General features: G+C 40.9%; 1 protein-coding gene across 1 annotated transcript in view; it reads left to right on the forward strand.

The window, feature by feature from the left end:
- Positions 1–19,625, forward strand: part of PLBD1 (phospholipase B domain containing 1) — an 88,619-nt gene that overhangs the window by 47,978 nt on the left and 21,016 nt on the right. The window contains exons 4-6 of the mRNA XM_018048455.1: positions 608–746; positions 5,774–5,914; positions 6,529–6,673. Of these exons, the coding sequence (XP_017903944.1) occupies positions 608–746; positions 5,774–5,914; positions 6,529–6,673 (425 nt within the window). The remainder of the gene's footprint in view (positions 1–607; positions 747–5,773; positions 5,915–6,528; positions 6,674–19,625) is intronic.

The raw sequence follows: 19,625 nt of genomic DNA on the forward strand, positions 1-19,625 counted from the left end.
TCTGTCTGCAGTGCAGGAGACCTGGGGTTCAATCCCTGGGTCAGGAAGATCCCCTGGAAAAGGGAATGGCTATCTACTTTAGTATTCTTGCCTGGAGAATTCCATGGACAGAGAAGCCTGGCAGGCTGCAGCCCATGGGTTCACAGAGACTTGGACATGACTGACCGACTAACATGTTCACTTTCACAGTCCTTGGGAGAAATAAAAAATCATTTAGGATTTGCTCTGATATCTTTTCAAAATGACTGGAATGTTACAAGAGCCAGAATTTAAATTATACTAGCTTTTGTGTATACTTATTCACTCAGTCATATCTGATTCTTTGGGACCCCATGGACTGTAGCCCTTCAGGCTCCTCCATTCATGGGGATTCTCCAGGCAAGAATACTGGAGTGGGTTGCCATGCCCTCTTCCAGGGGATCTTCCCAACCCAGGGATCAAACCCAGATCTCCCACATTGCAAGCAGATTCTTTATCATCTGAGACACCAGGGAAGCCCTATACTAGCATAGGAATATGAATATATAATCTTTAAGTGCTTGGTTTTAATTCAGCTTTAGATGAACAACTGTAGAGACCACTAGTACAAATCTAATTTGTCTTCCAGGAAGCAAGATCAGTGGACCCGGGAGAAGATCAAATATTACAAGAATGACCCATTTTGGAAACACGCAGGCTATGTTATGGCACAATTGGATGGGCTGTTTGTAGGGGCAACAAAGAGAGCTATATTAGAAGGAACAAAGGTAAGATTTCTAGAAAGCTACTCAGGATTTATATGGTATGGCAAGAATACTGAAAATGGTCTTTAAAATTGCATTCCAATTAAAGAGAAGATCAAATTAGGACTAAAGAATAAATTCCTTGCATAGAAGTACTGTCTTATCTATCTCATTACTAGAACCTGACTCAACGTCTGACACAAAATCCAAGCTTAACACACAAATAAACCAGCTTGTTTCTGTATCCTCTCAGTCTTGTTCATGTGCCCTGGGTCAGGTTAAAGTCTGACATGAATGTACTTGCTATTTGATTAACCTTTTAAAGCTAGAGTTTTAGGCAATATGATAAAGAAAAATGTATAAGTTTTTAAAAAGTGTACAAGTACTATGCTTTCCATCTTCCATAGCATGTGCACACACATACACACACAGATACACACACACAAACACACACAAAACCCAGGCCCACACATCATAATTTTTTCTGAAAAGTTTACTGAATCATTGAGGATAGAAAGGTACTGTTTAATATACTTCCAAAAATTAGGAAGATTTTATTTCCTGGGGGTAATATATATACCACCCACATAGCGCGCATGTGCACACATGGGACAAAATATATACAATGACAGTTTATAGAAAATAGGTGCAAAAAGTATTCTTAATCACATGAGCTTGGCCTTATGTGTGCATAAATTAGAAATACAAATTAAAACCATACTGAGAAATGCTGTTGTTTAGTCACTAAGTTGTGTCCAATCCCTTTGTGAGCCCATGGACTGTAGTCCGCCGGACTCCTCTGTCCATGGGACTTCCCAGGCAAGAATATTGGAGTGCATTGCCATTTCCTTCTCCAGGGGATCTTCCCGACCCAGAGTTTGAACCCATGTCTCCTGCGTTCACAGGTGGATTCTTTACCACCAAGCCACCTGGAAAGCCATACTGAGAAATATTTTCTTACTTATCAATTTGGCAAAAATTCCAAAGTGTGAGAGCGTACTGTGTTAACAGGTAATGGGGGGAAAAGATATTTTCCTGAAAGACTGGGGGGAATACAAAATGGCATATCTGCTATGGACAGTTTGGCACCCAGCACCAAAATCACATACTCATTTATCCTCTCGGGCAAGATTTCCAGGATTATCGCAGAGGTTCACTGGCAGCAATATAAGCCTGTTCATTGAAGATAATTTACAGTAGTGAAAAGACTGAAAACAGCCAAAGACATGGAAGACTGGCTGTACAAATGATGTGGCTGTAAACAGGAATGAGCTGTGTCTCCATGTGCTGCTCTGGACTGACCTTCAGAATCTGTTAATAAGTGTAAAAAGTGAGGACCAGTGTATATCGTGTGCTGTCTTCTGCATAAGAAATTGAGCTGGATAGATAATAGGTGATTGATAGATACATGATAGATAGATAATGGATGATACATAGATAGATGATAGATTTACTTGTATTTTCAAGGAGAAACAGCAATGAAAGTGTAAACCAATAACTAAAGATAAATGAAAGGAGAATGGAGGGAGCAGAAATGAAAGCTACATTTCTCTGGATATAACTTGTTTTTTTACATTTGACTTTGAAACATGTAAATGCTGTTCATACTTAACAAAATTTTTGAAAGCAAAGTGATTCCTAAGACCTGAAAACAAATGCACACAAATATACGTAATGGTACATCAGGTTCATGGTATAACCATATGGGCAACAGTTAGATGACGTCAAAACAGAGTTATTGAACTTCCCTGGTGGTCCAGTGGTTGGGACTCCACACTTTCGGTGCAGGGGGCATGAGTTCGAGCCTCGGTCAGGAAACTAGGATCCCACATGCCACACAGCATGGCAAAACAAATGAGCAAAAAGCAGTTATCCTCAAAAAACAGTGCATCCTCAGTGGAATAGATGCTAAGGATAAGAAAATCACCAAAACAAAAATAGACAGCCTTGACTTGTAATCTTACTTTAGTAAAAATATTGATATTGCCATTTTGAAGTCTGATAGAGTTTGATAGATAAAGATAAAGCAAAGAAGTATATCAGATAAGATTTTCAGCACAAGAAAAGTTAATGAAGTGAACATGCTGTGTATTTTTTAATTAACACACAGGTAGGAAATCATTACTTTTAGCTTCCTTAAAAAAAAAAAAAAACAAACAACTCCTTTCTTTGTCCCTTGAAAAAGCCTAGAAGTAATGACAACAGCCTTGACCCAGCAGCATTTAGTCTTTCCTAGGAGAATATGGTCTATCTTAAACAAGACATAGAAGCGCTAGCCATGAAGAAAAAGATTGGGAAATTTGACTAATTAAAATACGAATTTCTTTTTACAAAAAAAACAATATAGAGAGTGAAAAAATAAGCTACAAACCAAGGGAAGGTATTTTCAAACATTTAACTGACAAAGGATTTGTATCTAAAATACATAAAGAATGTCAACAAATTTTTAAAAAGAACACACCCAGTAGGAAAATGGGTAACGGGCACAAAATGTCAACAGAAACTTCACAGAAGAGGAAGCACAAATGACCAATAAACATGCGAGGAAATGCACAATTTCAAGAAAATGCATCATAAAGCCACAATGAAATCCTATTACACACCAGAATTGGGAAATCCAAACCACTATTGGTGTAAGTAAACTCTTACAACCACTTTGGAAAAGGATTGGACATTACTTGAAACATTTGAGGTTAATACATATTCTACAACCTGGCAGATCCACTCAGAGATTAGATACAGTTCTGAACATGGGGTCCACATATGTAAAAGTTCACAGCACCATTGTTTACTGTGAACTGTAAACACCTCAAATGTTTATCCTAAGGATATTGTGATACCATATGTTCATGTAATGCGATACCATACAGGAATGAAAATGAACGAACCATTTCCACACTATCGACACTGATCAATGTCAAAAAATAATTTTGAGCAAGAAAAAGCACATGATATGATTCTATTTATCCATATTCTAAACCAGCAAAGTTTTTAAAATATATTGCCTAGAGATTTATACATAGATGATAAAATGATAGGAAAGCAAGTAATGAACAACATGAAATTTAGCAGAGTAGTTACTGCTGGTGGGGAACGGAAATGAGATTGGTGACTTTCTAAGGTACGGCTAATATTCTATTTAAAATAATCTATTTTTTAACTGGGATGCAGGTACATAGGAGTTTATTTTTATTATTTTTTCTTAAAATGTGCATATACATCTTCATTCTTTCATATGTATGATGTGATCCTTGATTTTTAAAATAAAGGCACAAAATTTAAAGGCAAATTACAAACTGAAAAAAATCTTGCAATTCATATCAGACTTAAAGAGCTCTTAAAAGTAGATAAAAAAGAATAACCTAGTAGAAAAATAAAGCATGTTAATAGTTCACAAAAAGTAAATCCAAAGATTCTTAAACATATACTCAGACGTATTCATAAATGTCAAGATAAACTACAGAGAAGGCAATGGCAACCCACTCCAGTACTCTTGCCTGCAAAACCCCATGAACAGAGGAGCCTAGTAGGGCTGCAGTCCATGGGGTCGCTAAGAGTCGGACACGACTGAGCGACTTCACTTTCACTTTTCACTTTCATGCATTGGAGAAGGAAACCCTGGCAACCCACTCCAGTGTTCTTGCCTGGAGAATCCCAGTGACGGGGGAGCCTGGTGAGCTGCCATCTATGGGGCTGCACAGAGTCGGACACGACTAAAGCAACTTAGCGAGATAAACTACAGTGAGGGGACTTGCCTGGCAGTCTAGTGGCTAAGACTTCGTCTTCTCGTGCAGAGGAGTTCGATCCCTGGTTGGGGAACTAAGATCCTGCATGCCTCATGGCCCAAAAAAACAACACGTAAAACAGAAGCAATATTGTAACAAACTCAATAAAGACTTTAAAAATGGTCTACATTAAATGTAGCTACCAGATACTGTTTTTTCCTTATCAAATTGAAAATAAACTAATTGTTTAATTCATTGTTGAGGCTGTAATAGTATAGTTGAAATAAGCCCTGTGAAGATAATATGGAAATATCTATTAAAATCAAAATCATCTCTAGAAATCTGTTCTACACAAAGTCACACACATAGAAAATAATGTGTCCAAGGCTGATTATTGGAAGATCATCTTTAATAGTAAAAGACTAGAAACCACCTAGAAGCCCATCAATAAAATAAATACTGATGAAAAACATTATAACGCATCCATTCATTGACATACTATTTAAAAGAATGAGGAAGATTTTTACATCCAATATGGAAAGGTCCCCAAGATACCAAAAGATATGAGGAGGAAAAAAAATCAAGGTGAAAAGAAGCACATAACATATACTGTCATTTATGTTTTAAAAAATGTATTTGTAAGGCATTTTTAAAAGATCCCTTGGAGGAGGGCATGGCAACCCATTCCAGCAGTCTTGCCTGGAGAATCCCCATGAACAGTGGAGCCTAGTAGGCTACAGTTCATAGGGTTGCAGAGCTGTACACAACTGAAGCAACTTAGCACAGCACAAGGCATTTTTAAAAGTCTAGAGAGTTATCCTAGAAACCAATTCAAGTGGTAAACTGGAGATAGGACTGAGATTTGAGCAAACGGAGAACAAGAGTGAAAAGAATTTCCACTACAGATCTTATGGCACCCCACTCCAGTGTTCTTTCCCGGGAAGTGCCATGGACAGGAACGCCTGGCAGGCTACAGTCCATAGGGTCACAGAGTCAGACACGACTGGGCATGCACACATGTACATATGTATCACTCGTGCCAAGACTGAAAAACCCTGGGGTAGAGCAATGCAAGCAGAGTGCTCTGTTTGTTTTCCTCTCCTGGGACCCACTCCTCGAATCTGTGGATAACGGGCCAAAACGTCTCATAAACTATAAAGTAATAAAAATTATTTTATAAAGTACAAAAATGTCTTGGTATCTGTTACATGATGGACTCTTCACAAAGGAATGATACAGTGGATACCTAACAAGGGGAACCCTCCCAATAGAAAATGACATGATAGTAACAAGTCAATGTTAAGTACAGTCTTTGTCTTTCCCCAGCCCATAACCCTGTTCCAGATTCAGTTCCTGAATGCTATTGGAGACCTGCTGGATCTGATTCCCTCACTTTCTCCCACAAAAAACTCCAGCCTGAAGTTTTTTAAGAGATGGGACATGGGACATTGCTCTGCCCTTATTAAGGTGAGTCATTCAGTAGCCTTTCTCTTTGTCCTTCTTCTGGTCCGTGGAGATTCTTTCTATATGTCACCCAAACATGGCGTCTCATCACCCCTGCTGTAGTTACATATCATCTCATGTGTTCCTCTGTCATGGAAGTTAAGAACTGGAAGGAACTGATAGAGGGAATTGGATGTACATGATGTTACCTCTGTTTGGATGCTAGTGGTAAAGAACCCACCTACCATTGCAGGTTCCATCCCTGAGTCAGCAAGATCCCCTGGAGGAGGGCATGGCAACCCACTTCAGTATTCTTGCCTGGAGAATCCCGTGGACAGAGGACCCTGGAAGGCTACAGTCCACAGGGTCACAAAGAGTCAGACACGACTGAAACAACTTAGCATGCACACAGCACTTCTGTTTCTTCCATCGTTTTTCTCATGCTCTATGTACCTGCCAACCCTACCTTCCAGGATCTTCCATTTTGGAAGCTAGGATGGAATCTGCCTTGTGTACATTAAAGGTTAATTTTCCACTATCAAATATAGCAATAAACACCTCAGTAGATGTCAGTTCCCTGTACATGTCCCACATTTGCAGTCAGTTATCTGGTTACTTCACTGTGATTCTGGCTCTAGGTTCTTCCTGGATTTGAGAACATCTTTTTTGCTCACTCAAGCTGGTACACATATGCAGCCATGCTCAGGATATATAAACACTGGGACTTCAATATCGTTGATAAAGACACCAGCAGCAGTCGCCTCTCTTTCAGCAGTTACCCAGGTAACTAAATTTACAGGGACATCTCAGTACTTCTGAGTCCTATTTCCAGATGAAACCTTGGTGATTCAGAGTAACTGGAATGGATGAAGAAATGTTTAGTGATTAGCATATATTAATGAAAACTGGTTTTTAGAGTGCTGTTTGAAGAAATATAACTCTATTACTTTTACTTAAAGTACTATGTCATAAACTATGTTAAGAGGATTGCCAGAAATTCACTTCTACAAATGCCAACTGAGTATTAAGTACAAGTCACTTTCTGAGGCTCTGCAGTAGAAGCAAAGATGAGCAAGAAAGATCCTGATTGTAGTTTCTCCTTGGGAGCCTGTCTCCAGTTCTCTTTTTTATGATTTTTTTAGTCAAAGTATGGTTGATATACCCATTTCTCTTATTCTTTGCAATATCCACAGGACTTTACCTAGCATGTGGCAACATGTACTTAATAAATTTTTGCTGAATGAATGAGTGAATGAATGTATAAGCTTATAGGTCTTATACTAACAAGATAAATAAAATGCAGATAAGAATAATATTACTGCTGAATACTGTATAGGCTACAAAAGAAGTGTTAGAAATGTTGCGAGTACTTAAAGTAGGGATAACTCACATCTGATTGTTGGGAAAAGGAAAAAGTTGACATTTGAGATAAACCATGAATGGTGACTAGAATTTGAGGAAGTAGAGATGGATGAGAAGGGACAGTCTTTGTAGAGTAGGAATTGCAAACTCCTGTGCCTAAAGCAGGGGGCTTCCCAGGGGGCTCATGCCTGCAATGGGCTTCCTAGGTGGTGCTAATGGTAAAGAACCACTTGCCAATACAGGAGACATTAGAGGTGTAGGGTTCGATCCCTGGGTTAGGAAGATCTCCTGAAGGAGGGCATGGCAACCCACTCCAGTATTCCTGCCTGGAGAATCCCATGGACAGAGGAGCCTGGTCGGCTACAGTCCATGGAGCCACAGAGTTGGACACAACTGAAGAGACTGAGCGTGCACATATGCATGCCGAAAGGAGACAAGAAGGTGATGTAAGTGAATAAAAGGGATCAGTAAAAGTAAACCAAAGTGAAAACAACTGTAGCAAAGACAGGGTCCATTGAAAGGGAGTCAGCTGTTCAGCACCTACTGACTGTTGTCACCCAGACATGTCCTGGAGTATTCCCATGTCCTCTAGCTTCTCAAGAGAGAAATATGGATTTAAAAAACAAAAGCCACTGTCTAAACCCCTAAAATTGTATCTGATAGCTGGAATTGCCCTCAACAGCTGGTTTGCAACCTCTTCAGGAAACATCACCAGCAAAAAGACAAGGGGGGAGTTCTTACCAAACATCCAAGTATCCTACATGGATATGATGTGGACACTAACCTCTAATTACAAATATGCAACTTACAGGGTGGTTATACCAACCACCTGTCATATCTACCTTTGAAAGAGTATTTTTGTCTGAGTATTATTGCCTCCTCTGGTTCTGTTGCTCTTGATAATACTAGCTTAACCCTATCAGGAATTCTGACCAGGGGAATAGTGGTCTGTTTTACTGTCCTTGTGATCTGATCCTTCCTTTGAGACTACTTGGCTTTCATCTTTGTTGTTGTTTGCTGAATTGTTTTATTATCGAGGGGGAATGAGGTCTCCTTTCTTCAAGTTAGACCATGCTTTGATTCTTTGTTCCAAAATTTAAGGACAGCAAGATACTGAGACAATGAACCATTCCTACTCTCCCTCCTATTTTTGATAAAATGCAAAATTCAACTGCTACCTGAAATCTTTGCTTTCAAATCTCTCCTATCTTAACAGTCCTGGATCCCAAAAGTAGCGAGGGAGAAGGACATGGAGGAATTTCATATGAAAACATTCGGCTTGCCAATATTTGCATATATTATTGTTGTTTGGTCGCTTAGTTGTGTCTGACTCTTTGCGACCCATGGACTGCAGCACACCAGGCTTCCCTGTCCTTCCATCTCCTGGAGGTTGTTCAAACTCATGTCCATTGAGTCGGTGATGCCATTCAACCATCTCATCCTCTGTTGTCCCCATTCTCCTCCTGCCTTCAGTCTTCCCCAGCATCAGGGTTTTTTCCAGTGAGTTGGCTTTTCGAGTCAGCCAAAGTATTGGAATTTCAGCTTCAGCATCAGTCCTTCCAATGCATATTCAGGGTTGATTTCCTTCCAGAACAGACAGATACAGAAGTATATATATAACTGAGAGAAAACAAAAGACATCTTTCTTACTCCAAGATGTTTTTATAGGAGCCAATGAAGCAGTGTAATTCATAATTTCTCTAACTAAACTGCTTTGTTCTCAACAGCAAACATGAAAACTATGTAGAATTTTATTTATATTACAAAGAATTGTTTAATTAAGGGATCAGTCACATCGGATTCATTCAACAGGTGTGGAACTAAGCTTTGCTGTGAACTCTATGCCATGTGAAGGTGCTGTTGATCCCAGAAAAGAAGCTAGGTGACTTGTTTTTCTTTGGAGGAGGAATGCCACGGTAGATTGAGTGAATTAGGATCGTGATGTTGGTTTTGTATTCAGAGTAGCAGGACCTGGAAGGTCTTCCTAATATGGATAAATATACTAAGAATTGTTGAGTCAGAACTGATAGATCAAGTCATGATATAATTTATTCATCTATGACTTTCCGTTACAATGTGCTAGACAGAGTGTTTCTGATGAAAAACAGGACAAATGGTCTCTATTCTAACAAAATTTACCTTCTTGTAAAAAATAGAGACAAATAAAAGAAAATAATGCTTCAAGTGTGATTTGTGTAATAACAGGGAAGAGTAGTTTGGGGATGAGAAAACTTTTAAGAGAAAGTAAAGTTTATGTTAAGACACAAAAGCAAGTATAAATTAGGCAGACCAATCGGGATATGTGATGGAATGTGAAGTAATGTTCCACATGGAACATAGAAGATGTAAAAGCCTGTAGGCAAGAAAAAATTCAGAGAAGCCCAGAGGGAGGGAATGAAGGGCAATGCAAGACTATTAAAGTGACAAGTGGAAGTAACATTAATAGATTTGCATTTTAAATTACAAAATGCCAACTTCCTGAGCAGTGGACAAAAGAGGCTTCCAACAGAATGTGTAGAAGGCTGAGGCAACAATCCAGGCAACTCATACCATGTAACATGTTATAGCTCAATATATGGTTAGAAGATTGATATTCATCTTCAAAAAGAAAAAAAAAATATGACTGCTGAATTACTAAAGCAGATCTTGGCTTTCTGTATATTCCTGTTGTTCTTGCCAAAATCCTTGAGGGATAATTGCCTAGTAAGAATTATTACAAGGGCACTCTCAAAACTGTCCTCCAGCATAGGGGGATAGGAAGAGCATTAGTAATCCTTCACAGTGCCTTGGTCAATATTGCAAAAGGATTTGCTTACCCCAGCACACCCAGACTTATTCAAGCCAATCTCATGCTCTGTGTTCACCAAGAGTCCCAGCGGACTTCATAAAAATAGAGGAGGTTATTCAAGGAAACAAATTAATATAATATCCCCCATTTTAATCTAGAAAGGTTTAAGGCAGTGTCCAGGATGACAGAGTAGAAAAATTCTGAACTCATGGGCTCTCATGGACACACTAAATCTACAGCTAAGTGTGGAACATTTCCCTCTGAAAAAGATCAGAAAACTAGACAAAATGCTTCCCACAACACAAAATAAAAGGAATACATTGAGGCAGGTAGGAGAGGTAGAGACATGGTCTTGCAAAAGACCTCCCCTTATTGTATGCAGCAACACTGGACAAAGAGGACTCTCATGAGCCTACCGCTTCTCCAGGACGAGTAAGGGATTGGTGCCCCACCCCAGGCACCCCAACCTTTGGGGTCTGCCCCAGAAAGATGAGCCCCCAAAACTCCTGCCTTAGAGACCCAACAGGGCTGAGCTCCAAGGATTCCAAAGTGCTATAGGAATGTGAAATTCCCCTATTAAAGGATTTTGCATGTGGTCTTACCCCCAGAGTGAGCAGAATAACAGTATCTTGAAAAGGGCCATACGTGAAGGAGATTCATTGTCAATCTAAAGGTATCAGCTGGAGAGGCAGGGGACCATTGAAAAGCTCCTGGGCTTCCCTGGTAGCTCGGTGGTAAAGAATCTGCTTGCCAGTGCAGGGGATGCGGGTTCGATCCCTGGTCTGGGAAGATCCCACATGCTGCAGAGCAACTAAACCTGTGTGCCACAGCTACTGAGCCTGTGCTCTAGAGCCAGGGAGCCGCAACTACCAAGCCCGTGTGCCCTAGAGCCCGTGCTCCACCACTAGAGAAGCCACAGCAATGAGAAGCCCATGCACTGCAATTAAAGAGTAGCTCCCACTCGCCTCAACTAGAGAAAAGCTCGCACAGCAACCAAGATCCAGCACAGCCAAAAATAAATAAATAAGAGCAAAAAAAAAAAAAAAAAAAAATCCCCAAACCCTCCCGAAGGCAGAGGCACTGATGGACCTGGTTGTTGCACTCTCCACCTAGCATGCTAGAACAGGTTGGTGAGCTTGGATACAACAGCCTCCCAACTGCCTAGCTAAGCAGACAGGGGTGAATCGTGGCGACGGCGTCCCACGTCCTTGCTGAAGTCTGCAGGCACAGTGGTTGCGCCACTCTCTCACCTCCTGGCTGGGGCTGGAGAGCTGTCTTTCTGAAGCCAGTGAGCATGCCCCACCCACTACACTCCCCAGCAGTCTTGCTAAAGTCGCTGAGCACGTGCAATCCACACAGGGGACACCCTTTGATCCCTTGGCCTTGCTGGCCAAGGACACTGGCATTCCTGAGCTCCACAGGGCTGTAACCATCAGAAAGACAATTCTCAGCAGGCAGACACCCCCAGGGCACTGCACAGACAGCAAGTGGAAATAAAACCCAAGTATTCCTGTGAAAAAGACCTATTTACTTAGCCTGGAGCTTCAGCTTCAGACAGGCTTCAGGTTTTCCACCCCTCTAGAGGCTAAGGAGACATAGCCAGGGAAAATAAGCTGGGAGACATCATGCTGGCACACCCCCTTGGCCTCACTATAGCTCGGGAACACTTCCCGGATAAAAGGTTATACACTGGGACTTCCCTGGTGGTCCAGTGGATAAGAATGTGTTGTCTATGCAGGTGCAACATGTTTGATCCCTTGTCCGGGATGATTCCACATGCCACAGGGCAGCTAAGCCTGTGTGCCACAACTACTGAAGCCCACGTGCCTAGAGCCCATGCTTTGCAACAAGAGAAGCCACCGTAATGAGAAGCCCATGTACTGCAAATAGAGAAAGCCTGCTTGCAGCAACACAGACCCAGCACAGACAAAAATTAACTAATTAGAAAAACAATTTAAAGAAAGCTTATATACTTGTCTGGATCCTTAGTTTCTGCCACTATCACTAGGCACTCCCTGGAGGAGGAAATGGCAACCCACTCCAGTATTCTTGCCTGGGAAATTCCTGGACAGAGGAGCCTGGGAGGCTACAGTCCATGGGGTCGCAAAAGAGTCAGACACGACTTAAACAGACAACACATATGTAAAATAGATGACTGATACGGACCTTACTGTATGACACAGGGACCTCTACTCAATATCTCTAATGGAAGTGGGGAAAAGTGAACCCTTGTACACTGGTTGGTGGAAATCTGTATTGGTGCAGCCACCATGGAAAACAGTATGGAAGTTCCTCTAAAACTACAACTATCATAGGACCCAGCAATTCCACTCCTGGATGCATATCCAAAAATAAAAGCCAAAAACACTACCTTGAAAAGATATGTGCCCCCAAGTGTTCATAGCAGATGAATTATTTACAATTATTTACAATTTACAAATTGTACAATTTACAATTATTTACAATTTACAAAATTATTTACAATTGCTAAGACATGGAAGCAACCTAAGTGTTCATCAGCAAATGACTAATAAAGAAGATGTGGTATATATATATTATTTATATATATATATATACACACACACACACACACACAATGGAATACTCCTCAGCCATAAAAAGAATGAAATTTTTCCATTATGCTAAGTGAATTATTTCACTTATGTCAGACAGAGAAAGACAAATACTATATGAAATCATTTATATGTAGAATCTAAAAAAATATAACAAATTAGTGAATATAACAAGAAAAGAAGACTCACAGATATAGAGAACCAACTAGTTGTTACTAGTGGGGAGGAGAGAGGGCTTACAGAGGGTAGGGGGACTGAGAGGTACAAACTATAGGGTATAAGATAGGTTACAGGGTGCGTTTTATAACTCAGGGAATAAAGCAAATATTTTGTAATAAGGGTAACCTTTAGAAATTATATTAAAATAAAACTTGTTCATGTCAAAAAAAAAGATCTATTGATTTCTATTGCATCGGAGCTTTAAATCAATCAGAGAGAATCAACATGTCAGTAAACCTGAGTCTTGCCATCCAAAAATATTGTTTCTCTATTTATTTAGGTCTTCTTCAATTTGAGCAATTTTTTTGTAGTTTTTAGTATATCGGTCTTACATACCTTAAACTAATATGAATCCTAAGTGAATTTTGATGCTACTGTAATCAGAATCAGTTTTTTATTCCCTTTTCCAATTGTTCATTGCTTGTATGTGTACACGCATTAGTTATCTATCACCATGTACCAAGTCATGCCCCAAATTCGTGACTTGAAGGAATGACAGTAATTGTTTAGCACCTCATAGTTTCTATGAATAAGGGATTTAGATAGGGCCCAGTTAGGATGGTTGGTGTCTACGAAGACTCAGGGACTGAGGGGCTGAAATCTCTGATAACTTAACTGAAGCGAAAGGAGGTACTTCCAAGGTGACTCACTTCCATGGTCAATAAGATGCTGCTGACAAATCAGTTCCCCTCCATGGGCTTCTCTGTAGAACTGTTCAAGTATCCTTGAAACAGGGCTCCTGGTTCCCAAACCAAGTGATCCAAAAGAACAAGGCAGAAACAGCAGTGACTATTATGACCTAGTCTCAGAAGTCACTTGCTGTCACTTCCACCACATTCTATTTATTAGAAGGAGGTTGTTATGATTAGTCCACACTCAAGAAGAGGACGTTAGAATCTATCCTTTCAAGGGAAAATTGCCAAGGAATTTGTGGAAATTTAAAAACCATCACAATATCGAAATACTATTTTTTGTATATTTACTCTTTATCTTGAGAACTTTCTAAGTTCATTTATCATTCTAATAGCTTTTTTTTTTTCTGGTAGATTTCTTGGGATTTTTCTAGATGCATCATCAGCCCATCTCTGCAGGAAGACAGTTTTACTTCCCCCTTACCTTGTCTGTCTTTGTTTTCTTCCATGAGTGCACTGGATAAGACCTCCAGGACTGTAGACGATAGACTAGAAGTGGCATGGAAATCCTTGCCTAGTTCCTGATTTTAAGTGAAAAAGTATGCAGTCATTCACCGTTAAGAATGATGTTAATTGTAGGCTTTTTGTAGATACCCTCTATAAGGTTAAAGAGGATTCCGTCTCTCACTACTTTTCTTTATGTTCTTATCATGAATAAGTGCTGCACTTCCTGCAATTCTCATTTTCTATTAAAATGATCATCTGATTTTCATCTTGTATTAATATAGTGAGTTCCACTGATTAATTTTCAGATGTTAAATCAACTTGGCATTCCTTGGGTAAGCCCCAATTAATCATAATGTACCCTGGAGAAGGAAATGGCAACCCACTGCAATATTCTTGCCTGAGAAATCCCATGGAGAGAGGAGCCTGGCAGGGTCACAAGAGTCAGATGCGACTGAGTGATTAAGCCACCACTGTCGTACAGTTTATCATTTTTACCTGTGGGAGGAATCACCCAATTTCTTTGTATTGCTATTGGAATGTTCAACCTATGAGCATTTTTATTGCCTTTTAATGCATCTTACCCAAATGTTTTCCATATTAACAAAAGTCTCACAAGAGCTCCTCTTCAAAGCCTTCCCTAACTTTCAGGCAGAGCCAGCTACCCCTCGTTTCAGCTTCCCTGATGCCTGTGGGTAACTTCTTCAGAGCCCATGTTCCGTATTCATGTCTGCATCCCCAGGGCCGGTACAGAGGCTTGCACATGGTAATCACTGAATAAATATTTATGGAGGCAAGGAAGGAGAAAAAAGATAATGGAAAGAAAAAGGAAAGGAGACAGCAGACAGATTACAGACAACCCATCCTGATGTGGACACGTGGAAACTGGAGAGAGAAAGATGGGAAATTCAGTGAGAGGTGGAGAAGGGCCTGCTGCAGAGATCATCATCTCTATCACAATCTCATTGACTTCTCTTCCTCCTGCCCTCCCTTTTATTTTTTTTAATAAACTGCATGATTTTAAAACTAATTTATTTAGCACCCTCCCTTTATACGGTTGATCTGAAAACAAGAGTCTAAGATGTTCAGGAGTTGTTACCCAGGCATCTCAGATGCACACCTGGACAGCGTGGGGACTGGACCTGTAAGTTGGTCCTTTGTAGCCAGCCACGTGGTGCTAGTGAAGAACCCGCCTGCCAGTGCAGGAGACAGAAGAGATGTGGGCTCCATCCCTGGGTTGGGAAGAAATGGAACCCACTCCAGTATTCTTGCCTGGAAAATCCCATGGACAGAGGAGCCTGGCAGGCTACAGTCCATAGGGTCTCAAAGGGTCAGACACGACTGAAGCAAGTTAGGACCTTAATAGGAATGACATGAATAGGACCCAACTAGTTGTATGGGAATTAGGCAGCACCCAAATTTTAAGTGAGTTACTTTAAACTCATTTGTGTTTAACCTGTCTTTGAAATAAAAAGAAAAAAAAAAAAAGGCCCCCAAACTAATGTTTGTTTAATTCCTACTTATGTGTCCGGCATTATAACTGACAATCAGTGTATGCATAATTCACATTTGGTGTGTTTTATGTCACTTAATTTTCATAAAGACCTAACAAGGAGGGTATTGGGTCGGTATTTTTCAAATAAACCGGCTCAGAGAAGTTAAATAGCCTTTTCAGAACCATACTGCTCAGAGGTTGGGCAGTGCGGTTCAAGTAAAAGATATCTGACTACAAAATACCCATTTTTTTGTTTGTTTGTTTGTTTTCAGAAATGGTTCCATTTGTATCTAAGTTAAATGGTTAAAACTAAAAGAGACCATGGACTCAAAGGGCCTCCTGGGATGTGGGTGGGTGGAACTTTTGCGTGGGAACCAAAGCTGGAACCTATTCAAAGTGTTCTAATTGAGGGGTACAGTAAATAATGCTGATGCCTATGAGGCCGAGGCTTCCCGCTTAATTATCTGTAAGTGGAGCGCTCCAGAGCGCACTCAGTATGTTTCACCAAGCATGCACGTGTTCCTACTTTGCATTCCATCTGGGCGTTCCATCGCCTCCCACACACATGCTACATACCCCTTACAGCTTCCTCAGGAGCTTGTTAAAAATGCAGATTCTAAAGTGCTATCCATAGGAATTCTTAACCAGTTGATCTGGGTTGGTGCATTTGAACAAGCACCCCAGGCGTTTCTAACTTATTGGGTTTCCAAGTCTATCCTTTTAGACTCTGGCAGCCCTTCGGGTCTGGGTAGACATGATTTTGCTCAGCCTTCTCCTGTTTGACATTCCAATACTTGAAAGTAGGAAGATAAAAGAATACTCTCAATGCCTGGGGAAAATGTAGCCAAGTCTCCTTCATAATCCATAATATTACTACTTTCATTCATTATTAAGTTGCCTTGATAGTTGTAAACATTTTTAATGAAGTACAATTACTTTTATTAATTTCATGCTGCCTCTTTTATCTTAGATACTTTGATCATAAGGCTGAAATATATACAAACTATGATTTAACACATGCCAAGATCTAGATCTTCCGCCTTTAAAAAGCAGAAGAACCAAAGGAGGAGAAGAAATAAAAGTAGAATTAAATAAAAGTAGAACTCGGTCACCTATTCCAAAGACTGTAGATAGATTTTCTGGCACTTCATTCCTGCTTTCCTATGTACCTTTCCTTCATGTTCCTCTTGGGTACCATCCCAGGATACTGAGTCGCCACCCAGGTGGCGCTAGTGGTAAAGAACCCACCTGCCAATGCAGGAGATGTAAGAGATGTGGGTTCAATCCCTGGGTCGGGAAGATCCCCTGGAGGAAGAAATGGCAACCCACTCTGGTATTCTTGCCTGGGAAATCCCATAGACAGAGGAGCCTGGAGGGCTACAGTCCAAAGAGTTGCAAAGAGTCAGACAAGCTGAGACAACTTAGCACCAGGATGCTGATAACTTCTGCCAGGCCACCCCTGCCTTGAATCTTTCCCCACCTAGCCAAAGAAAGCTTCTTCCCTTCTATCTTTCCAGAAATTCCACCTTATTCTCCGCACTTTTCTTGATTGACTGGTCATAAGGTGATTTTCCCCACCTCCACCCTGATCAAACATGCAGCTCCCCATGATTCACCCTCTCCTTAACTGCTTCTAATGTATTTGCTCCATTGTGCATACGTGTGGTTGCCATTTGCATGACTATTCCCCTCAATTTTGTCAGATGTATGTTAGGGTGGAAAAGGCATGTGTTGAGTTTCAGTTCTAGATTTATCCCTGACAATGCTGTTTATAAGCTTTAAAAAGCTAAATACTTAAAAAAAAAAAAACCCTCATCTAAGCACTCTTTTTGTGAAGATCAAATGAAAGTATCCATCCTTCTAAAGCAAAGTGTCTGATGTATAGTAGGTACACTATAAATGTTAGTCACCACCATCTTCTCCTTCTCTCTTGTACGTAACAGTTATTTACTGAGCACCTACTATGTGTCAAGGGGCTTCCCAAGTGGCACAGTGGTAAAGAATCAGCTTGCCAAGCGGGAGACCCAAGAAACAGGATCGAACCCTGAGTCTGGAAGATCCTTTAGAGAAGGAAATGGGCAACCCACTCCAGTGTTCTTGCCTGGGAGAATTCCATTGACAATCCATGGGGTCACAAAGAATTGGACACGACTGAGTGACTGAGCACAAACACACTACATGTCAAATCCTTTTTCTTGCCACTGGAGTGAACAAGACAGGAAAAGTTCCTGCCCTGGTGGAACTTAGATGCTATGGGACAGATGGGAAAGGAACAATATAGCCTAAAGTAAATAACTTCTTATTGAAGAAAAGCAGACAATTTTGATTGTTTGATTGAACATTGATTAAATGTACACCTATCTCTTCATATTTACTCTGTATAATCTTTGCTGTTGTTCAGTCACTAAGTCGGGTCCAACCCTGCGATACCATGGACTGAAGCATGCCAGGCTTCCTTGTTGCTCACTATCTCCCCAAGTTTGCTCAAACTCATGTCCCTAAGTCAGCAACATGCTATCTAACCATCTCATCCTCTGTCATCCCCTTCACCTCCTGCCTTCAGTCTTTCCCAGCATCAGGGTCTTTTACAATGAGGTGGCTCTTCACATCAGGTGGCCAAAGTTTTGGAGCTTCAGCTTCAGCCTCATCCTTCCAATGAATATTTAGGGTTGATTTCCTTTAAGATTGACTGGTTTGATCTCCTTGTAGTCCAAGGGACTATCAAGAGTCTTCTCCAACACCACAGTTCAAAAGCATCATTTCTTCAGTGCTCAGCCATTTTATGGCCCAAGAGATTATTATTACCTTAGAATAAGAATTATATTTATTGTTTTATTTGAGCTACTTCAGACTCCAGAGTATGGTTTTCATGTGCCTGAATATCTAATAGTATGAATCTTTGATTGATCACATGCCTATTGCAGGGAAAAGCAGAAATGTGCTGAAAAACAAAAACAAAAACCCAGCCATACTTGACTGAAGAATAATTACTGAAAAGTGAAGGGGGAAACTGGTTGGTACCAGTTAGGTTCTTAGCAGAAAGAGAAGTAAATGAATGCCATTCTGTAGGGTAGGAAGACTGAGTCCATTGTAGAGCAGACAGAACAAATGACTGGAAGATTTCATGTTGAGGGATGACATGGAGAGCACCTTTTCTTAGGGAGGAAGCAGAGGTTTTTCCCGCTGCAGTCACCTTAGTGCAGGGCTCCCAGTGGAGACTCGGAGTGGAGCAGAGGTGGGCAGGGAGAGCAGTCGGGCATGTGATTTTTGAAGCTGAAGGAATTCTACTACAGTCTCCAGGCTGGGGTCATTGCACAGTGCTTGGAATCTCAGTTCAGTTCAGTTCAGCCGCTCAGTCATGTCCGACTCTTTGCGACCCCATGAATCGCAGCACGCCAGGCCTCCCTGTCCATCACCAACTCCCGGAGTTCACTCAGACTCACGTCCATCGAGTCAGTGATGCCATCCAGCCATCTCATCTTCTGTCATCCCCTTCTCCTCCTGCCCCCAATCCCTCCCAGCATCAGAGTCTAGGTGTTAAGTAAAGTTTTAATGAGTATCAGATAGGCTTTGAGACATCAGACAGCCCACCATAGGTGATTGCCTTCCCCAAGGTCTGAGAAGTGATATTGTTCTTCTTTAGCTGTGGGAAAAACCTGAGCAGAAAGGTGAGTATGGTGCCAAGATATTACTGTGTTTTTTCCTTTTAAAAAAGAAAACTATTCCTGAAGTGTCACATCCATCTATGGTAAAAATCAAATGGTGGTAAGACATTTGAAAACAAAATATGTTGTGTAACTGGATTACTATTATTATACTGGCTGAACCTCCAAAAGTTTGCTCTGTAAACACATACGTGATTAGTATTGCTTTTGAGTGTACAGGACAGTGTCTCAGCTGGGCACATCCATGCATCCATGGTTGGCTGGGGTTGGGTGGGCAGCTCTGTTGATCTTGGATGAACTCTGTCGCACTTTGGGAGCTGCCCAGCTAGAGGCTGGCCCTCCTGCACTTTGCCTCCCATCCCAGACACTAGGCTAGGCTGCACCAGTTTTCTCAGCTGTAACAGGATTATAAGAGAGTGAGAAGAAGTGTGCAAGGTCTGTTGAGGCCTAGGCTAGAACTGGCACCTTTGGTAAGCCAAAACAGTCCAGATGTTAGG

The sequence above is a fragment of the Capra hircus genome, chromosome 5, assembly GCF_001704415.2.
Source record: "Capra hircus breed San Clemente chromosome 5, ASM170441v1, whole genome shotgun sequence".
Taxonomy (NCBI): Eukaryota; Metazoa; Chordata; class Mammalia; order Artiodactyla; family Bovidae; genus Capra; species Capra hircus.